This window comes from Microtus ochrogaster, chromosome 2, assembly GCF_000317375.1.
Source record: "Microtus ochrogaster isolate Prairie Vole_2 chromosome 2, MicOch1.0, whole genome shotgun sequence".
Taxonomy (NCBI): Eukaryota; Metazoa; Chordata; class Mammalia; order Rodentia; family Cricetidae; genus Microtus; species Microtus ochrogaster.
Window position 1 is genome coordinate 8,225,144 of NC_022010.1, and position 18,811 is coordinate 8,243,954.

At 50.7% G+C, this 18,811-nt stretch overlaps 1 protein-coding gene across 3 annotated transcripts in view; it reads right to left on the bottom strand.

Annotated features, from left to right (window-relative positions):
- Positions 1 to 18,811, bottom strand: part of Rnft2 (ring finger protein, transmembrane 2) — a 55,964-nt gene that overhangs the window by 5,065 nt on the left and 32,088 nt on the right. For all 3 annotated transcript variants that reach the window (XM_005344344.3, XM_026784979.1, XM_026784977.1), the window contains exons 8-10: positions 5,791 to 5,940; positions 4,352 to 4,417; positions 4,145 to 4,246 (exon numbers count right to left, since the gene is read on the bottom strand). In XM_005344344.3, the coding sequence (XP_005344401.1) occupies positions 4,145 to 4,246; positions 4,352 to 4,417; positions 5,791 to 5,940 (318 nt within the window). The remainder of the gene's footprint in view (positions 1 to 4,144; positions 4,247 to 4,351; positions 4,418 to 5,790; positions 5,941 to 18,811) is intronic.

Sequence of the window (18,811 nt, forward strand, 5' to 3'; positions counted from 1 at the left end):
GGAGAGTGCTTTGTTCTCTGACAGCTCTCTGCTCTTTGGCAAAGGAGTCCTTTAGAAGTCCAGGTTTGTGCTGAGCACCTCTGTTTCCTGAGTTTCTGTGTCTTGGTGGACAGCACACCATGAGCACATGAAAGGCTACATGGACCAGCATGGGAACAGAGCTGTAGCCTCTGTAGACACTCACTGCCCAATGACCTTATATCCACAATCTGTTTCCGGGGCACTACCTCAAGGGGGGGGCACTGAGGGCAGAGGAAGTGATGTGCTGAGGTTCACCCTATAATTCTTTGAAAGGGAGACAGGTGGGTTCTCCACCCACCCATCCATCCATCCATCCATCCATCCATCCATCCATCCACCCACCCACCTACCAAACCATTCATATCCACTTACTCATCTTCATCCATATCCATATCCACCCACCCACCATCCATCCCATCTATCCACCCATACAACACTCACTGTGCCAGCACTATGTCTCTGCAAATACAAGACAGTAATAACTTCCACTCTCAAGGTCCTTGCAGTCTGGCCAAGGGAAGACGGACCTTACATAATCATTAACTCCATAAATGATCATGCTGACAACTGGGAAGGGATCTGTGGTGAAAGTCCACAGTGTCTAAGACCATGGTGTGTAAGAGCATAGTGTGTAACAACACACTATGTAAGACCACAGTGTGTAAGACCACAGTAGCCAGGAACATGGCTAGTCCGGGGACAAACAAATGGGGAACGTTTCTTAAGTGGTGTCTGAGCTCGCTCACTCATTCATTCATTCATTCATTCGTTCGTTCGTTCGTTCATTCAATACAGAAAGGCACTTTCACCTGCATGGGGCTCCTCTGCCCTTGCGGGCCCAGCACACAGCAGACGAGAAAGGTGGAGATGTGAACTCAGTCAGCCACTATATGTGGCTGCCACTCCTAGATCTAAGACAATGGTGTCTTGTTCTCCCCCTCCCAAGAAGTCCTCATCCACCTTTGGGAAGATGTGGTACCAGGAGAATGGAAGAGACAGACAGATTGAGGCACGGAGAGGCTGCCAGGAGAATGACTTCCCCTCGCCATCATGTTCAGATAATCCTCGTCACGGAGAAGGAAATACAGATGGCTCCAAAGCACGAGCAGAGATGCCCAGCCATACTCATAATTAGGGAAATGCAAATGAAAGAGAGCTGAGACAGCACTGTCACCTGTCAGTCTGGCAAAGCAAGGGGTCTGGTGACGCTGTGTGCAAGCGAGGGTAGGGGCAAGAAGCTGGCCACACTCCATATGAAGAACAGGCACACAGTCGCTCCAAAGAGGGCAATTTAGCAAGATCCACCAAAATGGAGGACCCTCTGACCCCGGTAATTATACCACTAGGAATTCACGCTACCATCCGAGACAGAATGCCTGCTGGGAACTCTGATCACAGGCCATGTGGGGCTTCAGAGGCTCTCTCTACCTGAGTGAACTCCTTTAATCAACCATGGCTCCAGGTGGGCATGATCAATCTATTTCAGTCACCTTTGCAGCAACATACGATGCTACGAGATGGGGTCTCAGTGGGGAAATAGCTAAACAAATGATTGTCTGTCCCCAGAATGTCAGATCTGCGGCTGGAACACAGAATAAGGATGGACCTCTAAGCGCTGGCCACAGGTTACAAAGGTGCAGAGCAACACACAGCTCAGAAAGACTATGCCACAAGTTCAGTTTGTCTGCTTGTTTGTTTGGTTTTGGTTTTTCAAGACAGGGTTTCTCAGTAGCCATGGAGCCTGTCCTGGAACTCCTTCTGTAGACCAGGCTGGCCTCTGCTTCCCAAATGCTGGGATTAAAGGCGTGCGCCACCATTGCCCAGCCGGTTCAGTTTGTTTTAAAAGATGTTTACGGGTGTGCATGTTAACACGTGCACATGCTATGTTGGACAAGGCTGTAAATTCTATAAAATATCCGTGGCAAGAAATAAAGGAACTGGCCACCGAGTTGCTTGTGAGGACAGGCACAGGACGAGAGCTGAGGATGAGGGCACGTGGCCTCTCACTACACTTTGCGCTTGTTTGTTTGCTGTGTGTGTGTCTGGGGCACGAGTGGGAGCCAGAGGAGAATGCACAGGTTCCGAGGCAGAAACTCAGGCCCGGCAGGCTGTGCAGCAGGCGCCGTCACCGGCTGAGATACCTTGCCGCCTCCATCTTGGTGTATTTTGCAAAACATTTTTTTCTTAAAAAACAAAGCATAACCCTTTGTTCTGGAAGAAGTTTAAAGTCGTGGAAAAGTTCAATGATGGTCCCCACCCAGGCTCAGTTTCCCCTGGCATTATTCATGATTGGGAAGGGGATTTGTCAAAGCACAAAGAACTGGACTGACACGTGACTACTGAGGGATTCGAGGCTCAATTTAAATTTCACCAAACAGGCAGTTTTATCCGCCTCTGTCCCAGGATACAAACGCAGTTACAAATTGTATTTTGTTGTCATGTCTCCTTTCTGGAGTTTGACTCAGGTAAACTAAATGTCTTTTTTTTGGGGGGGGAGGGGGCTTGCCTTGGAGCTCAGGCTGGCCTTGAACTTCTGGACAGAGATTCTTTTGCCTCTGCCTCTCAAGTGCTGGGATTAAAGATGTAAACCGCTGCACCTGGGTACACTATCAATTTAAAAACAAATAACATTAGGGGGATGAGGCTGTAGCTCAGTTAGTAGTTAGTTGCAGCTCACACGAGCTCTGGGCACGGCAGTGCGTACCTACAATCCCAGCATCTGAGAGGCAGAGGCAGAAGATCAGGTCAGTCATCCTTGGCTCCATAGTGAGTTTGAGACTATGAGATTAGTCTGAGCTACATGAGACCCAGTCTCACCAAAAAGAAAAAAACAAAACAACAACAACAAAACAACAGAACATTAAAATTTCACTCAGAAACAAACTCCTATGAAGTCTCTCAGGCAGCAATAACAAATTCCTTCTTGCTAATGCTAAAAGAGGACCCTAGCTCCTATCCCATCTTCTGAGGGTGTTAGGGGGACCATCTGCCTTTCTTCTCATTCCTTCTGGAAGCAGGCTTATGCAGAAAGCCTCCTCAGACTGGGGCATGTCACTCTGCCCCATCCCCGGGGACTCTGCATGAATCTCTCTTACACAGCTCTTCTCACTGCCTGCCTTGCTTCATAGTTATTTATGACTATGTGTCTGCATCCCTGAGGAGACCGAGTGCTTCCAGAGGAGGGACAGGCTCTGTGCATCTCCTGCTTGGCCTCTCAACTCTGATCATTGCTCAGACCCAGCTCACAATCACCGAATTGACACCTGGCCCCTAATGTCAGGAAGAGGGGAAGGGGCACATTAGGGAGTCAAAGCACTTACCACCATGGCTTAGGGACCCCCATAGCAATGGAAACAAAGGATACTGATAACTGCACAGAAAATAACCAAGACAAGGCTGGTGACTGCTGTTGTTCCAGGTTTAGCGCTGCACAGATGACCTCATTTAAATGCAGCCAGAGCTGATGCAACAGGCAGTATTCGACTTTTTTTTTTTTTTTGTTTTTTGTTTTTTTGAGACAGGGTTTCTCTGTGTAACAGTCCTAGCTGGCCTGGAATTAGCTGGCCTCAAACTCAGAGATCTGCTTTCCTCTGCCTCTCAAGTGCTGGGATTAAAAGTGTGCACCACCACTGTCTGACAGTATTAGACTTATTGTAACTGTGGTCAGACACATACGCAGTAGGCAGTATCGTGATCATTTTATACTTGTCATAGGGAGATGGATTTGTCCCCCTCCCACACACTGCACCAGGGATCAAAAACACACATGTGAGCCCAATGCTGGGAGGCGGAGGCAGGAGAATCCTGCGTTCAAAGATTCCTGAGCTAGTCCCGAGTTAAATCCACAGCATGGACACTTTTAAAGAACTGTGGCTGGAATTCGCACTTGCAATGGTCTAATTTCACACACCAAGATGGACATTTACCAATGACACCAAGGCTCAGAGAGAAACACAGCCTGCTGTTGGCTACCCAGCCAGTAGGGGCAGGGGTGGGATTCAAACCCTGGTCTAGCCACCTCTGGTCTTCACAGGTTGCCCCCATAGACCACACTAGAGCCTTGAGATGGGCTCCCAGGATGGGCATTTTGTGGAGCGGAATCCCAGTGGACACTGCCACTCACCTGGCACAGGAGAATCATAGGGTCTCGGAACTCAGCCTGGCAGATGGCGCAGATAGCGCCCGCTTCTGTGCACTGCTGCCCCGTGGCTCGGACCCCATAATTCTGTGTGAGGAAAAGGGGGAGGGGAGACAGACAGCATGAGCCCTCAGAGGCAGTGCCTGTGGTTATGAGGACGGGCTATCCAGCCGTGGGCTGAGGCTCACTCACCTGTTTGGAGCAGAGGAGCTTCAGCGCTTTCCTGACTCCACCCACGCGACCACAGATGTCGAAAGACTGAAAGCAAAGCAGAGGGAAGGCTGAGCACCTTCGCCCGGAAGCCCCCACCTTTGCCTCTGATCATTTTCAGGAAACCTCTTCCCCTTTCTATCCGTGTTGCTTGATTCTGTTCTGACGCAGATCAACAGTCCCCTCTGCTACCCTGATCAGATAAATAAACAGCGTGTAAACTGTCTTTCCCCTTGCCAAGCCCAGGGCAGGCACTACTAATCAATTACAGCACTTTTCCAGCACTAGAGCCGGCCACTGGTAGCTGATCACAGTGAGCAAGATCAAGCCCCAAGGCTGATTCTGCAGGAATTGCCTGACTAGCCCTGCTGGAAGGAAGCAGAGTGAATGCATTCACTGTCCCTAGAGCCTTTAAAGACAGAAAGAGATAAGGAAGAGAGAAGGGAGGGACCAGTTGGACAGTTTAGTGAGTAGAGCACTTGCCATCAGCCTTACTTTCTGAGGATCCCTAGAACTCACCCGGGGTGGGGGGAGGAGAACCCGACTCTGGCAAGTTGTCCTCTGACCTCTATATGTACACTGTAGCATGTGTATGCCTCATCTGTATAGCTAAATAAGTTCATTAAAAATAGTATTGGTAGGGGCTGGAGAGATGGCTCAGAGGTTAAGAGCACTGGCTGCTCTTCCAGAGGTCCTGAGTTCAATTCCCAGCAACCACATGGTGGCTCACAGCCATCTGTACTGAGATCTGGCGCCCTCTTCTGGCGTGCAGGCATACATCGAGGCAGAATGTTGTATACATAATAAATAAATAAAAAAAAAATAGTATTGGTATATGCTATGATGCTATGATGTGTGTTAATCTCAAAACCATATGGTAAATCAAACAAGCCACATCCCAAAGGCTGCTGCATACACACACACACCCCACTGATATGTAACACCCAACACCAGCACATATGTAGGCACAGGACATGGGTTAGTGGCTGCCTGGTTCTGGGAGGGGAGGAACGGAGAATGGCTGCTGCCCAGGAAGGCTTGGTACAGCAAATGCCACTGACTGCACCTGACATGAGGTTAGCAGCCACCAGGCCTGGTGATGCAGGCTTGTAATCCTTCCCGGCTTCTCCAGAGGCTGAGGCAGGAGGATTGGGAGTTCAAGGATGGCTTGGGAGCTTGGTGAGAGCCTGTGTCGGAGTTTTAAAGGGACACGGCAGAAGGGCAGAATGCCCGCCCACCATGAGCAAAGTCAGGGGTTCAGGTCCCAGCATGAGAGAAAGAAGGAAGAGATAGATTGACTGATGGCTAATTCTATGCTATATGAAATGTATTTTGATTTGAAAACCAGAAGATGTTAGTGGCTGGCCCTAGCTCCTCAGCAGTCCCTCAAGTCAGTCCCAGCATGCCCTGGGCCAGCTCACCTTGCACAGACTGTAGAGAATGATCAGGACCCCTCCCAGGAAGTAGCTGTTGGAGGAGTCATCTCCCATGATGTATTTGTACCACAGCTGGATGGGAACAAGTGACCTGAACAGCTGGCTCAGCTCCTCGATAACCAGATAAAACTTACCCTGCAGCCACACAAAAAGCATCAATTAGTGTTAGCAGCCAAGACCCAGAGGACAGAGCTGGGGCCCAGGCACGGCCATAATGACAGTCCAGGTCACAGGCAGACCATTAATCAGCTTTGGAAAGCACTCAAGCTGGCTCTAATGGGGACCGATGGATGTGGCCAGGGAGACATGGCTCCTGCCCGAAGTCCTTGTCCACCGCCCACTGCCCACTGTTCACCAGATCAAAGTGCCAGGATCAGGTGTCAGGGATGGAGAAACAGAACACTTTGGACATGGGGCAGGTGTGATCACTGTCTGACTGGGTACAGTATGAAGGGTGGAGGACAGTTGCTGCCTCCTCCACGCTACCACAGAGAGCCGACTCTGGTACCACAGGGTAGGAGCAACAAAAGCCAGGCTGGGAGCCAAGGGCAGGCACCCACTTCTGCATTTCTACCTCCTGTGGCCTCCAAAGCGGCCAGATGTTATCTTGTGAAGGATCTTGACATGGGGCCTCACTCTTTCTGGGTTGACTCTCATCCTGACAAGCCCCAGAACGAGATTCCCATTTTTCACTCCGCGGAGTTACTCTAAAGACGAGTAGGAAGAGGACCCAGTTCAGTGCCGGGCCACAGGGTTAGGGTCCTTCTTCCCTTTGGCTGTGAACAAGTCTCATGAGGGCCTGAGCTAGCAGAGGGGCAGAAGTGAATCCCCTCCTCATGGAATCCAATGAACGCGAATATTCGCTTGATGGGGGACCCTTGGCACCCCTCCAAGGAGGTTCCCTGGGAGAAATGGACATGGGCCCATTTGAAGGAAATGTTCTTGGCTGCTGTAGTCACAAGACCCACTAGCTGAAAACTGCCCAAATGTTTCACCCATAGCTGAACACATAACACAAATTCAGACAATATTTATAAAATAGGAGAGTACTTGGCTATTGAAACGAACAATAACAGATGACTGGTATGTCTACCAACAAGGCTGGATTTCACAGGCATCACGGTATTTCAAAGGCTATAAAAGACTCCATACTGGCTGGACAAATGCTCTAGTGGAGAAAGTGTCTGCCAAACAAACATGAGGACTGGAGTTCAGATCCCTACCACCTGCATTAAAGCCAGGCAGGAGAGGCAGCCCACTAGAATCCCAGAGTTTGGGGATCAGGGACAAAGGATCCCAGGGAAAGCTGGCTAACTAGAGTAGCTGGATCAGCAGGTTCTAGGCTTCATGAGGAATTCTGCCTCAGTACATAGAGTAGAGAGTTAGAGGAAAACATTCAACATCAATTTGGAGCCACCACATACACACATGGATGTCACATACACACACACACACACACACACACACACACACACACACACCACACCACACCACACACACAAAGACTCTACATGATAATTCTTGTTTATAGAAAGTCTCAGAATAGGTAACATTAAGCTATGGTAATAAAACCAGAGCCCTGATTGTCCAGGGTGAGGATGGGACTCTAAAGGGACACCAGGGAATTATGGGAAATAGCAGCAGGTTCTTCATGATAGTGATGGTACTTATGTGGACATGATCATGTGACCCGGCTCACAGAACTTTATAATAAGGAAATCACACCTGAATAAGACTGAGTCACATACACATAGCCTTTCACAGTCTCCACAGACTGAGAAACCTGAGTGAGCTCAGTAGCTGCAACCCTTCTAACAAAACCACAGGGTTCCGCACAAGGATGTGCCATGGAGTGTCGCCAGGACGACCTCTGTAACGGCAGAAGGTCACAAAGGAAATACACACACAGTGGGGTCTGACTGCCGGCACTCTATGGTGAAAAACCACACAACTATGACAGATCATCCCGTGAAACAGCAGCTGTGTGGAACCAAGCAACCAAAGTCAGCACCCCCAGGAATAACTCACCCTAACACCATGAACTGTAGGATATGACACACTGGGAAGGAAAGTGTCACTTCTGTGGTCCCCAACGAAACCATCAGAAAACAATAGTTGAATTTAAATAATTAACCTACAGAATAACCGCCCAGAGCTTTTCAAAACAAAGATCAAGGACAGCACCGAAGGAGAAGGCTAGGAGAGATTTGGTAAACTAGCGCCGTGTGTAAGGCTGAATTCTTTAGAAAATGATCATATGTTATTTAGTTAGTGTACGAGTGCGTGTGTGAGCCACAGCCGTGTGGAGGTCGGTACTTTCCTCCTAACCATGTGGGCTCCAGGGGTCAAACCCAGGCTGTCAATCTTGGCACCAAGCACTTTTACCAGCTAAGTCATCTCCCCACCCAAAGGGAGACTTTGTATCCAATTCTTTGCATCGATCATGGCAGTCGGGCACAAGGCATCCAGGAGGCGACCCCTTGAAGCAGATGTACATAAGGACCAAGAATGGTCATCCAGTTATCTGCTCCCCTTTATCCTCATGACTGGCTGAGTCCCTGTGTGTGTGTAGGTGGGTCACTGTTTTCTGAAGAGGCCTTTCTTTCCCTTCAATACTCCTTCCATATGGCCCAGAAATATCACCTGGAGGCAAATCTAGTTCCTAGATCTCTACATAGAGAGTTACCGAGGAAGACATTTGACACCAATCTGCGGAATGTGGAGGACCACTGCCATGTGGCAATGCTACAGAGCCATGGATGACAAGGAAGGCTCCTGTCTGTATCCCACAGCAGGTCCCACGCTCTGCAGAATCCCACTACTGTCCTGGTTTCCCAGACTCAGCTGTCCCACGCTCCCCTCACACCTCCCAACTGTTGTCAGTAACTTGTCTCACTGCTTAGACCAAAACATCCTGGCAGAAACAGATAGAAATAAGAATTATCTTGGTGTCAGAAGGCTCAGCGCATGGGCACTTGGCTTGTGTTTCTAGGTCTACTGAGGGGACCAATACCATGGTGGTTAGAGTATGATGGAGTCGCTTCTTCATGGTGCACGGTAAACAGGAAAAAGGTGCCAGAGCAAGATGTATCCTCCAGGACGTGACCCAGTGACCTATTTCCCCCAGATGGGCCACACTCATACCTTTTACCACTTCCCAATAATGCCACACAATTATGTGTTCATGAAGAAATCTATCCATCCATCCATCCCATCCGTCCGTCTGCCCATCAGTCCGTCAGTCCATTCAACCACCCACCCACCCACCTACCCACCCATCCATCCACCCCTCCATCCATCCACCCATCAATCTATCCCTCCACCCACCCACACACCCACCCACCCATCCCTCCATCATGTGGGCCCCTCAGACATGTCTCTGGAGACATCCTTACAGACACACCTGGAGGTGTGCCTCAGTCAGCCTCAGATTACTCTGTGTGTGTGTGTGTGTGTGTGTGTGTGTGCGTGTGTGCATCCATGGGCACATGTGCACATATGTATGCAGGTGCACACAGGTTTTTGTGCATGTGTGGAGGCCAGAGACTGAAGCTGCGTGGGTGTCTTCCTCAATCATGTCCACCTTATTTTCCGAGGCGAGTTCTCTCACTGAATCTAGGCTTCGCCTGCTATGCTGGCTCACCACCTTCTTGTTGCCATTGGCCCAAGCTGGAATTATGGGTGCACTGACTGCCCTGACCAATGTATTTATCTGAGTGTGGAGCTGGAGAAGGAATGCAAATCCTCATGCAATCATGGCACGCCGTTTAGCAACTGAGCTGCTTCCAAAGCCCCTGCTCACAATTCTTAATCCAGTCTGGGTGACAATCTGCTCACATGCTAGAGCATGTCCCATGTCTACCTCTAGTCTCCCAACTTCTAACAGTAACCTGCTTTTCTACTTCTTCCTGAATTCAGCTTTCCTCAGAGAACTCCCCTCTTTTCCCTCCCATGTATCCCACCATCCCACAATCCTCCTTTCCCTTTTTAGGAGAATGTGTATATGTGGTATATGTACAGCTGCATGTGTGTCCATGTGGATTCATATAGAAGACAGAGGTTGACATCGTGTGTCTTCTACAGTCTTCCTCTCTTCATTACTGAGGCAGGGTCTCTTGCTGAACCCAGAGCTTGTCCAGCCAGTCAGTGTGCCCTCGACATCATCTGTCCCCCTCCTAGTTCTGAGGTTAATGGGCTCCAAGCCTGCCTGGCTTCTATGTGACTAGCTGGGAATCTGACTCAGGCGCTCATGCTTGTGTTGTGTCCCAAGTGTTTATCCACTGAGCCCTCTCTCCAGACCCCTTTATCACTTATTGTCCTTCCCATGCGTCAATCCACCTACATTTCTTTCCTTTATATCCTTTCCCCCTCCTCTCTCTCTTTATAGCTCCCAACCTCAGCCCCCTGCTCTCCCACTGGACTCTGACCCTATCAGAGGAGATCCATGGGCATCCATCCTGCATCTTCAACTCAGGGCAAATCCTTGCACATGGCGGGACAGGGGTCTCTGAGGCTGAAAGTTCCACTTTCGCTACTCCTGGCGTCTTCTTTGAGTTTGCTGACAGCGAAGTGGAGTGGGAACATGGAAAAGAATCCACTTCATCAGCAAGCTCTTGTGTCATAGAAAATGAAACCAAGGGAGAGAGCGCCTGGCGGCACCATCTTAAAAGTAGCAATTAGCCGCCGGGCTGGGTGGCCACCGGGAGCTGTGCACATCCAGGGAGAGCATCCTCCCTAATTAAGCAGTTTCCTAATTCCAGGTTTCTCGAGCTTGTTACTTCTGACGGCCACCGAACAGAAGGCGGGTTTCTATGGCACGTCCAACAATGAGAGGGGCGATGGATGTGGGCACCTCTTCTTCCTGTCACCAGGAAAGAGGCACGTGGAGATTGCCTGAAGACTTGTGGGGCAAGGGGTGGGATGGTGAGAGGAGTGATTCTGGGCTTGGATTGTGACAGGGGCGGTACCAGGCGAGCTACAGTCTGCCTTCCGGCTGTCAGGATGATCGGGACACTGAAAGCAGGGAAACAACAAAGGCTTGGAGACAACCTGGGGCTGGGGAGGAGGCTGGGACCCTGGGACAACCTGGGGCTGAGGAGGAGATTGGGATACTGAGGAAGAAGATGAACAGATCAGTTCATCTGAGAAGCGGGGAGGACAGAGGGGAAGCACCATCCAAGGCATCAGAATGGACATAGAACAGAGAGGAAGGGTTGGTTATTCATGTGTCCCTGGGAGTAATGAATATTCATGAAGAGTATTCATCTATGAGGTAGGGCAAGACACTCAGAGCTGAAGGTAGGAGACTTGCCATGTTTAGGTCTGCCATCCACTAAACTGGGTGACTTTGGACAATAACACAACTCCTCTGAGCTTCAGTTCCTTCCTCTAAATACAAAGATATACATATTTACACACATACACACACATACACACCTACCTACCTTCACTTACACACAATGTTCACTAGCACACTCCCGACACTCATACAGACACTTACAACACACATACATACATGCACACATTCACACACACACACTCACAACTGCATGCAGTGGCATTCTGGTAAACCAGGTCCCTGAGGGTAAACAGTCCCCGATTATTGTGTTTGCCAATTTCTGTGGTATAAATATTCCCATAAGGTCCACTGCAAATATCCTGAAAGTTCAACCTTCGGCTCTCAGGAGCTCAGGTGATCTGGATCCACCACACCACAAATACCATGCAGATCCAAGAGAATAAAAGGTCTAAATACAGGTTCACAGCAAGAGTGCAGGCCAGGGCGGCAGCCAATGCTCAGCCTCATGCTAACCCTGACCTGGTAGTGTGACATAAGGTGCCACATTGGGTAGAGGCACAGGTTAAAGGAGGTTCAAAGGAAATAAGGGGTGAGGGGCTCAGTGGTACAGTCTGGGCTTCACATATGAAACTGTGGGTCCCGGGATCCCTAACATCACAGAGTGGGAAGAAGAAAGCGGGGGTGGGGAGAGAGGGGGAAAGAAAAGAAAGCAAGCAGGTTAGAACTGAGGCAGAGAGATGTCTGGACTGTCCAAGCCCAGGCCTGTAGAGATGAGACAGTTTTCCCTTCCCTGCTCTTGCTGTCTGTGAGACTGGCTGTGGGAGGGAGCAAGAGAACAGGCTGTGTGGAGGATGAGGACCTGGACCCTGGGCCGGTCACTTCTGTTTCTTCAGCTGAGATAGCAGGTTTAAGAGACAAAGACAAAGCCCATATGGTCTGCCCAGCCCCAGAGGACATCATATGGCAGAGAGATGAGCTGTCCACAGCATACCCCAAATGAAGCTGGGATCACAGAACAGAGATGGTTAAAGGATTGCAATTTCAAGCCAAGGACAAAAAGGAAGAAGAGAAGGGGCAGGAAGAGGAAGACCAGGAGGAGGCGGCAACAGCATTCAGGTAAGGGTGTCTGGCTGCCTCTGGAGTGCACTACATCTCCTCAAACTCATGCACCAAAGCCCTAATCCCCACCCGTCAGTATCCAGGGCAAGATTCCAGAATTCTCCAAACAAAACCTGGTCAAATCTGCAACCCTCAAGTCTCCCACATAAAACAGTAGAATATCTGCATAGACGCCACATCCTGTAGCCTGCAGGGGCTTCTACTGTGGATACAATGTAAATACTATGTAAATAGACTCCGTTGCTTAGGAAACTGCAACAAAAAGTCCGCCCACTTCAGGATAGCAGCAACTCCCCCCCCCCCAAGTTATGTGGCACCACAGAGGGTTTAAATGGCCAATATGGAACCTGGAGACATAGCCAGCTGCGCTGAGACACAAGACCCCTGGGAGGTGATGTGGATGGGAGGGTGGCACCATGGGCTGGAGAGGTGGCCCAGCAGTTAAGAGAGAGGACTGGGGTTTGGTTCCTAGCACCCACATGAGGAGGCTCACAACCACCTGCACTCCGGCTCCAGAATATCTGACATGCTTTTCTGGGTACCCATATACACTCAAGCAAACACATATATAAAAATAATAAACCTTTTTTTTTTAAGTTGCTAGGTTCTGTAATTTCAACCTCATCCTCTTGAGGTTCGTGGGGCTGAGACAGGGGGATTGCCGTGAGTTCGAGGCCATCCTGTCCTACACAGAGAGAAGGATGCTCAAAAGCCAGATGAGGGGTCTCACTGGGAACAGAATCATTCAGGAATTTGATCATGGGTTCTGCAGCCTTTAGCACTGTGAGAAATCAGCCTCCATTGAAGCCATCCAGTTTCAGGTTGGTTGCCATAGCAACCTAAACAGATGACTTCTGGCCAAGAAGTGGACCTGTGACTCAAGCTTAGGTCTCTGTGTGTTCCTATTGGCTGGACTCAACTCCTAACTCTGCCCTTTCCCCGCTGGCACCTTTGGTGAAGTAAGTCCCCTCCCTCTCTGTGATCAAACCCCTCCCATGCACTTGTTACCCATGGCTCTCATGACCAACATTCATCTCATTTAGAGATCCTGCTGCACAGAGCTCCCCAATGGCTCTATGCTGTAAAGTCCTCACATGGCACCCAAAACAAGTGTTCGAAACACAAGGCCAATCCTGGGTCCAAAACTGTGCCAGACGCTGCTCAGATCAGGGTCTCCTGCCGCACTCTGAGAGGTGTCAGAAGCCCTTATAGTGTCTCCCATTTGCTGCAAAATGCACCATCTGCCCGCATCCTGTGAGTCAGGCACAGTAGAAGCCCAGGGCCTTTGCACTGGCTCCCCCTACCTGCCCAGAGCACCTGTTCCCTGCCAGGCTGGCTCCCTGGCTTTCTGCAGCTTGGCTGAGAGCCTGGGTGATGCAGTGGTTAAAACAGCTAGCCGGATTCCTATGGCCCCAGGCTTCAGAACCCTGTCGCTGAAGATGCTACCAACAGGGATCTCTGCCCGTAAGGCGTTTTACAGAAAATGACTCTGAGAGCTTGTTTGGAGGGTCTAGCAGGAGACACAGCTACTCGCAGACCTTTGACCAAAGACCAGTCCTCGTCAGTTCAGAGAAGAATGTCCTCGTCTGCTGATCGAGGGCACAGTTTTACAAGGGACGCACAGGAGTGGTGAGGGAGAGATGGAACACCCACTCACCCAGCCAGCTCATTCCTATCACCCCTGGTGATCAATGGAGTGACAGAAGTCACAGCCAGACTGTCCTTGCATTCAAAAACGACTTTGAAATGAAACCTTTGAAGGTTTAGTGGCTACTGATGAGCTGGACACAAAATTATCATGAAAAGGACACAGTGAAGAAAGGAACTGGACTGTGGTGTAGGTGGGAGTCACCTGGGATAACTCCTGGTACCTGAGCAGGTTCAAGGCAAAGGTGTGGACTTACGGTCCTAAACCCTGGGTTAGAGTTCTAACGCTCTCCTGTGGAGGCAAATATCAACAATGGAAACCGCTGACGTTGGTAACACAGGACTGATGGAGGCAGTGAGCCAGGGCCTGAGAGGTGAAGGGGCCATCCAGATACATGGAAGGACTCAACAAGGGTCAGCTGTGGCTATATGGGCAGTCTGCCCTGTGGTGAATGCACTATGCCTTCTCGACTGGAGGACAAGGGTGGGAAAGAAACGGCGTTCCTGCAACGACACCAGCACCATGAGCTCAGGGTGAAATGTGTACAACTCTGAGTCCAAGAGCCGAGGGAGCATCCTTGACTGTTCTGGTACCCTGAGTGAACTGTTCTCTCTCTGCACCCCACTGTCCTGCTCTGTACGCTGGGGGTATTAACCTAGCTCTGACCTTCTGAGTCTTTAGTCACTGTTAATTCAAGTACTGCTGTCTCCTGGGATCACAAAGGTCAGAAAGCTAGCAAAGTAACTTGAGAAATAAAACCCTGGGGACAGCTGGTTGGAGCTTCAGGTACAGGAGCTCAAACGTGGACTCAAGACTCTGCCACTGTGGTTCCTCATTCACATCCGCATTTACCAGCAGTGGCTGCCTGTAATCCTGTTTGGTGTCTTGGCCCCGGCAAGGCCATGTGCTGGTCACCACTGTACACACTGCACCAGGAGCAGGCACCACTGATGTCCTCATTGTACAGAATAGGTAACGGAGGCAAGGTGAGCACTAGGGGGTCCTGTTCAAATGCTCTCCAAGTCACACACCTAGAAAATGCTGACCCTAGCACATCTATCAAGAGAAGCCAGTAGACAACAGTCTCGACAGCTTTAGTCCCCAGAGAAAGGACAGATTTTGTGTTTTTTCCCCGAGTCCAGGCGCCAAAGTAAGTAGCAAGTGTGTCCTGTTAGTGTCAAGCCTCCCTCTGGGAATGGAGGGCTGAGTCTACACTCAGCCACCTGCTTCTCTGAAGGGCCCCATGCCAGATAACTCTTTCAAAGCTGCAGAGAGTCAAGTGGGTTCCCCTGGTGTGCCTAGGATTCAGCAAAGGTAGGTAGACAGCTCTACTGCCTGAGCCCACAGCCTGGCTGCACCCCAAAGCCTCTTTTAGTAAACAGACAATGTTGCAGCCTTGAGGACAGAGGAGTTTCTCGGCTTCAGTCCGTTTGCTTTTTCTTCCAAGCTGATATACAAAGGCTTCTGAGCTGAAAACAAAGGCTTGCTTTTCTTAGGTTGCTGGGATGCTGGGGCCTTAGCTGCCAGCGACCTCAGGAAAACAGTCCCTGACAGTCATCAGACGGGCAGAGCCAGGAGCAGAGGCACCCACCCCGACTTCTCCAAGAGAGGGGGTACCTAGCAAACCTCTGAGCCCTGGGAGAAGGCACTGGGAAGGCTGCTGGAGAGGAAGGCGGAGGAAAGAGGGAACTGCAACAGGCAGGAAAGACTGGGCCCAAGACATGAGAGAAACCACCCAGTCGGAGACCTAAGGAGAAAGGTCACTGGGCGTTAGTGACTGAGCAGGTTTGCCTCAAGTTTAAAGTCCTCAAACTCATGATCACCGGCCTCAGTTTCCCAAGTGCTGGCCGCCACCAGCTGCCGCCTGGAAAATTAAACTTAGCCCATCCCAACAGGAACTGTACAGCCACAACCCCTCTGAGCGGAAAGGTGGTTATGATCAATTCCAAACCTGAGATAAGACAACTTAAACACTGGGCTAACTAAGTCATTGGGCAGAGAAAAACGGGACAGAAAAGGAGGAGGGCTACCTGTGGGGCCAGGAGCCCTCCAGGTATCCAGCACCCTCATGCTATCCCCGGGGCTGATCAGAGGCCTAGGTGCTATTTTTTTTAATATTTATTTATTAAGTATACAATATTCTGTCGGTGTGTATGTCTGAAGGCCGCCATCATGTGGTTCCGGGACTTGAACTCAGGACCTTCGGAAGAGCAGGCAATGCTCTTAACCGCTGAGCCATCTCTCCAGCCCCCTAGATGCTATTCTTATTAGCACCATTAGCAAGTGAGGAAAAGGGATCAGTTAGGACAGGAAGAGGAGCCAGGACTTAAATTCTGTGGGCTGCTTCGGAAAACCGTGAGGAACACAGGAAAAAAAGAGCCTTGGAAATATAATGAGATGTGGGGAGAGGGAAGAGGAAGGGGAGAGGAAAAAGAGGCGGAGGATCGGGGAGAAGATGAAAGTGAGACAGGCAGAAGCAGGATTTATGAGGAAGGAGGAGGAAAAAGGGAAGGCGGGAAGGAGAGAACAACACAGGGCCTACGAAAGCTGGGGTGGGGCCAGCGTTGCCTCGCAATGGGCGCTGCAATGACGTCAGCGGCGGCTCAGTCTCTCCCCAGTGGATGAGATCATCATGGCCTCCCAAGCACCCCGCCACAGGCTCCTCGCCAGCGTCTGGAGAGCCCAAGGTCTGCGGGGCGGCGCCAACCGATGACGTCACTCAGCGCCGTGACCGACAGGTCTCAGTGTTGTTTCAGACCTGCTGTGACGTTGGGCCCGCAGCAGGTCCCGGATTTAACACCCCACCCCCACCCCCGCGTTGTCCCAGTTCGCAGGCTGGGGCCAACCCCACTGCAGAGAAACCTGATCATTGTAGTTACAGCTCAAAGCCCTTCCCACTGACCCAAGCCAGGCCTCCAGGGCAGGGTTTTTTGTATCCATGTGTGTATGTGTCTGCATTATGTATGCGAACCACATGTATGCCTGGTGCACACGGAGGCCTGAAGAGGGAATCAAGTCCCTTGAAACTGGAGTTGCAGATGGTTGTCAGCCTCCTTATGGGTGCTGGGAGCCAAATCCAGAACCTCTGCAAGAGCAGCCTGTGCTCTTAACCTCTGAGCCATCTCTCCAGTACCCAGTGTTTTAGTAGAGCTGTCATCTCAAATCTCACATTTAATGCCCTGCCTCCTCAACTAAGTCCCTTTTATTCCGTTCCTGTACCCACACTAGTGTCCATCATATTGTGCATATTTTGGAGGTGAATGCAAAAAAAAATTGTTGGCTTGGGCAGTGTTGATATCCAAACTCAAGTCTGGCTGGGGGTAAAACTGGGAATATTCCATGCTTGCTCAACCCATGATCAATAAGTTGGCAAGAATGGAGACAGAAAATGTATAAAGGCAGGAATGGAATGATTTCCTGTGGGCAAGGAAGGGAGTTCGATGGCTCCAGGAGGGAGCATGGGAGTTTCCAAAGCGTTATGCACTCTCTTTAAAATCTCCCTTCCTTTCTTCCCTCCCCTTTCTTTGGAGGCAGAGTTTTTACTGTGTAGCCTTAGCTGACCTGGACCTCACTATCTAGACATTGACCTTGAACTCCAGAGATTCACCTGCCCCTGCTTTCCAAGTGATGAAGGCAGGAGACACCAAGCCTGGCTTAGAGCCCAGCTCTTTCCTACACCTTAGAGTCTCTGTGAACAGGCAAGAAAGTGGAGGCTCACACCAGTGGGCTCCTGGGCCAGCCTTGGCGCTGACTCCCTTCCTTGTACCAGGGAAGGAGGGTACATGGGGAAATGGGATCGAGGCCATGCCCTGGCCACAAGCTACTTTCAGCTGGAGGGCATTTGGATCCTCTCAGTAAGCCACATCTGGGAGTCGCCACCCTGTACCCACAGTGTGGGGGGCATGGTAGCACATAGTTGATTCTGGGAGCCCAGTCCTAAGTTCAGATTCATGACCGGCCTTCCCTGGTCACTGGATACTGTGATACCTGTGTGTGGAGTGAGAGCTCGGCAGACGTCATTGCTGGCAACGAGACTTCCTACTGTAATCCTGAAAATCACCCCCGTGCTGTGGCTGCTGGCTCCTCTCTGTGATAGGCCCTTCTGGCCTCACATTCCACTTTGGCCCCATCCATTTCATTCCTCATATGGTGACACACACCTGTAATTTCAGCATTTGGTAGGCTGGGACAGGAGGCCTGCCAAGGAGTCGAAGGCCAGCCTCGGCCGCAGAGTAACACGAGGGAGGCCTTGTGGGCGGCAGTTTGAGAACATAGGCTTTCCTATCTGCCCCCTACTGCTAAGGGTCCTTCTCCATCACAGGACCAGCTGACTACAGGGTGGAATCCAATCATAGCAGAAAGAGCATGCTTGGGGGCGAGTCACATGACCCACAGCTAGCCCGGTTTTCTTTCCAGGCTCTGAGTCTATGTCAGTGGACAAGAAAGCAGGTATAACACCACCTTTGCAGCGTGGGGAGGTCTGTGGGGTGAGCTCTTGGGGTGTCTATCAGCTTGGTTTGGCCTCACCAAGACCATGACTAACTAGGCCAAAGCCCTCTGCCTCGTTGCTCAGGGGCTCCTTCAGAGGTGCAGTCTCTTATAAGAACAGCCACCAGTCAAGGCCACCTCAGCAAAAGAGGGTCCTGAAGAATCAGGACCACAAAAGGCCCCACCCAGGCCACAGAAGGGTGGGTCCCAGATAGCTGGCCGGATGTAGAAGGTTTTTCCTTGCTCCTGTTGTTTGTTTTTGAGGAGCACGGGAGCTGAGCCGCTGTGGACTGCCTACTGATGCATCCGCAGGTTCTGGAGTTAAGGCATGCACTTGGACTGTGCCCAGCTCCAGGTGTCCCGTCCTCTCCTTGGGACAGGGCACCAGGTGGGTCCTGCTTGTCAGTACTAAGGAGGAGCACTAAGAGCAGGGACAGTAGCCTGATCCGGGA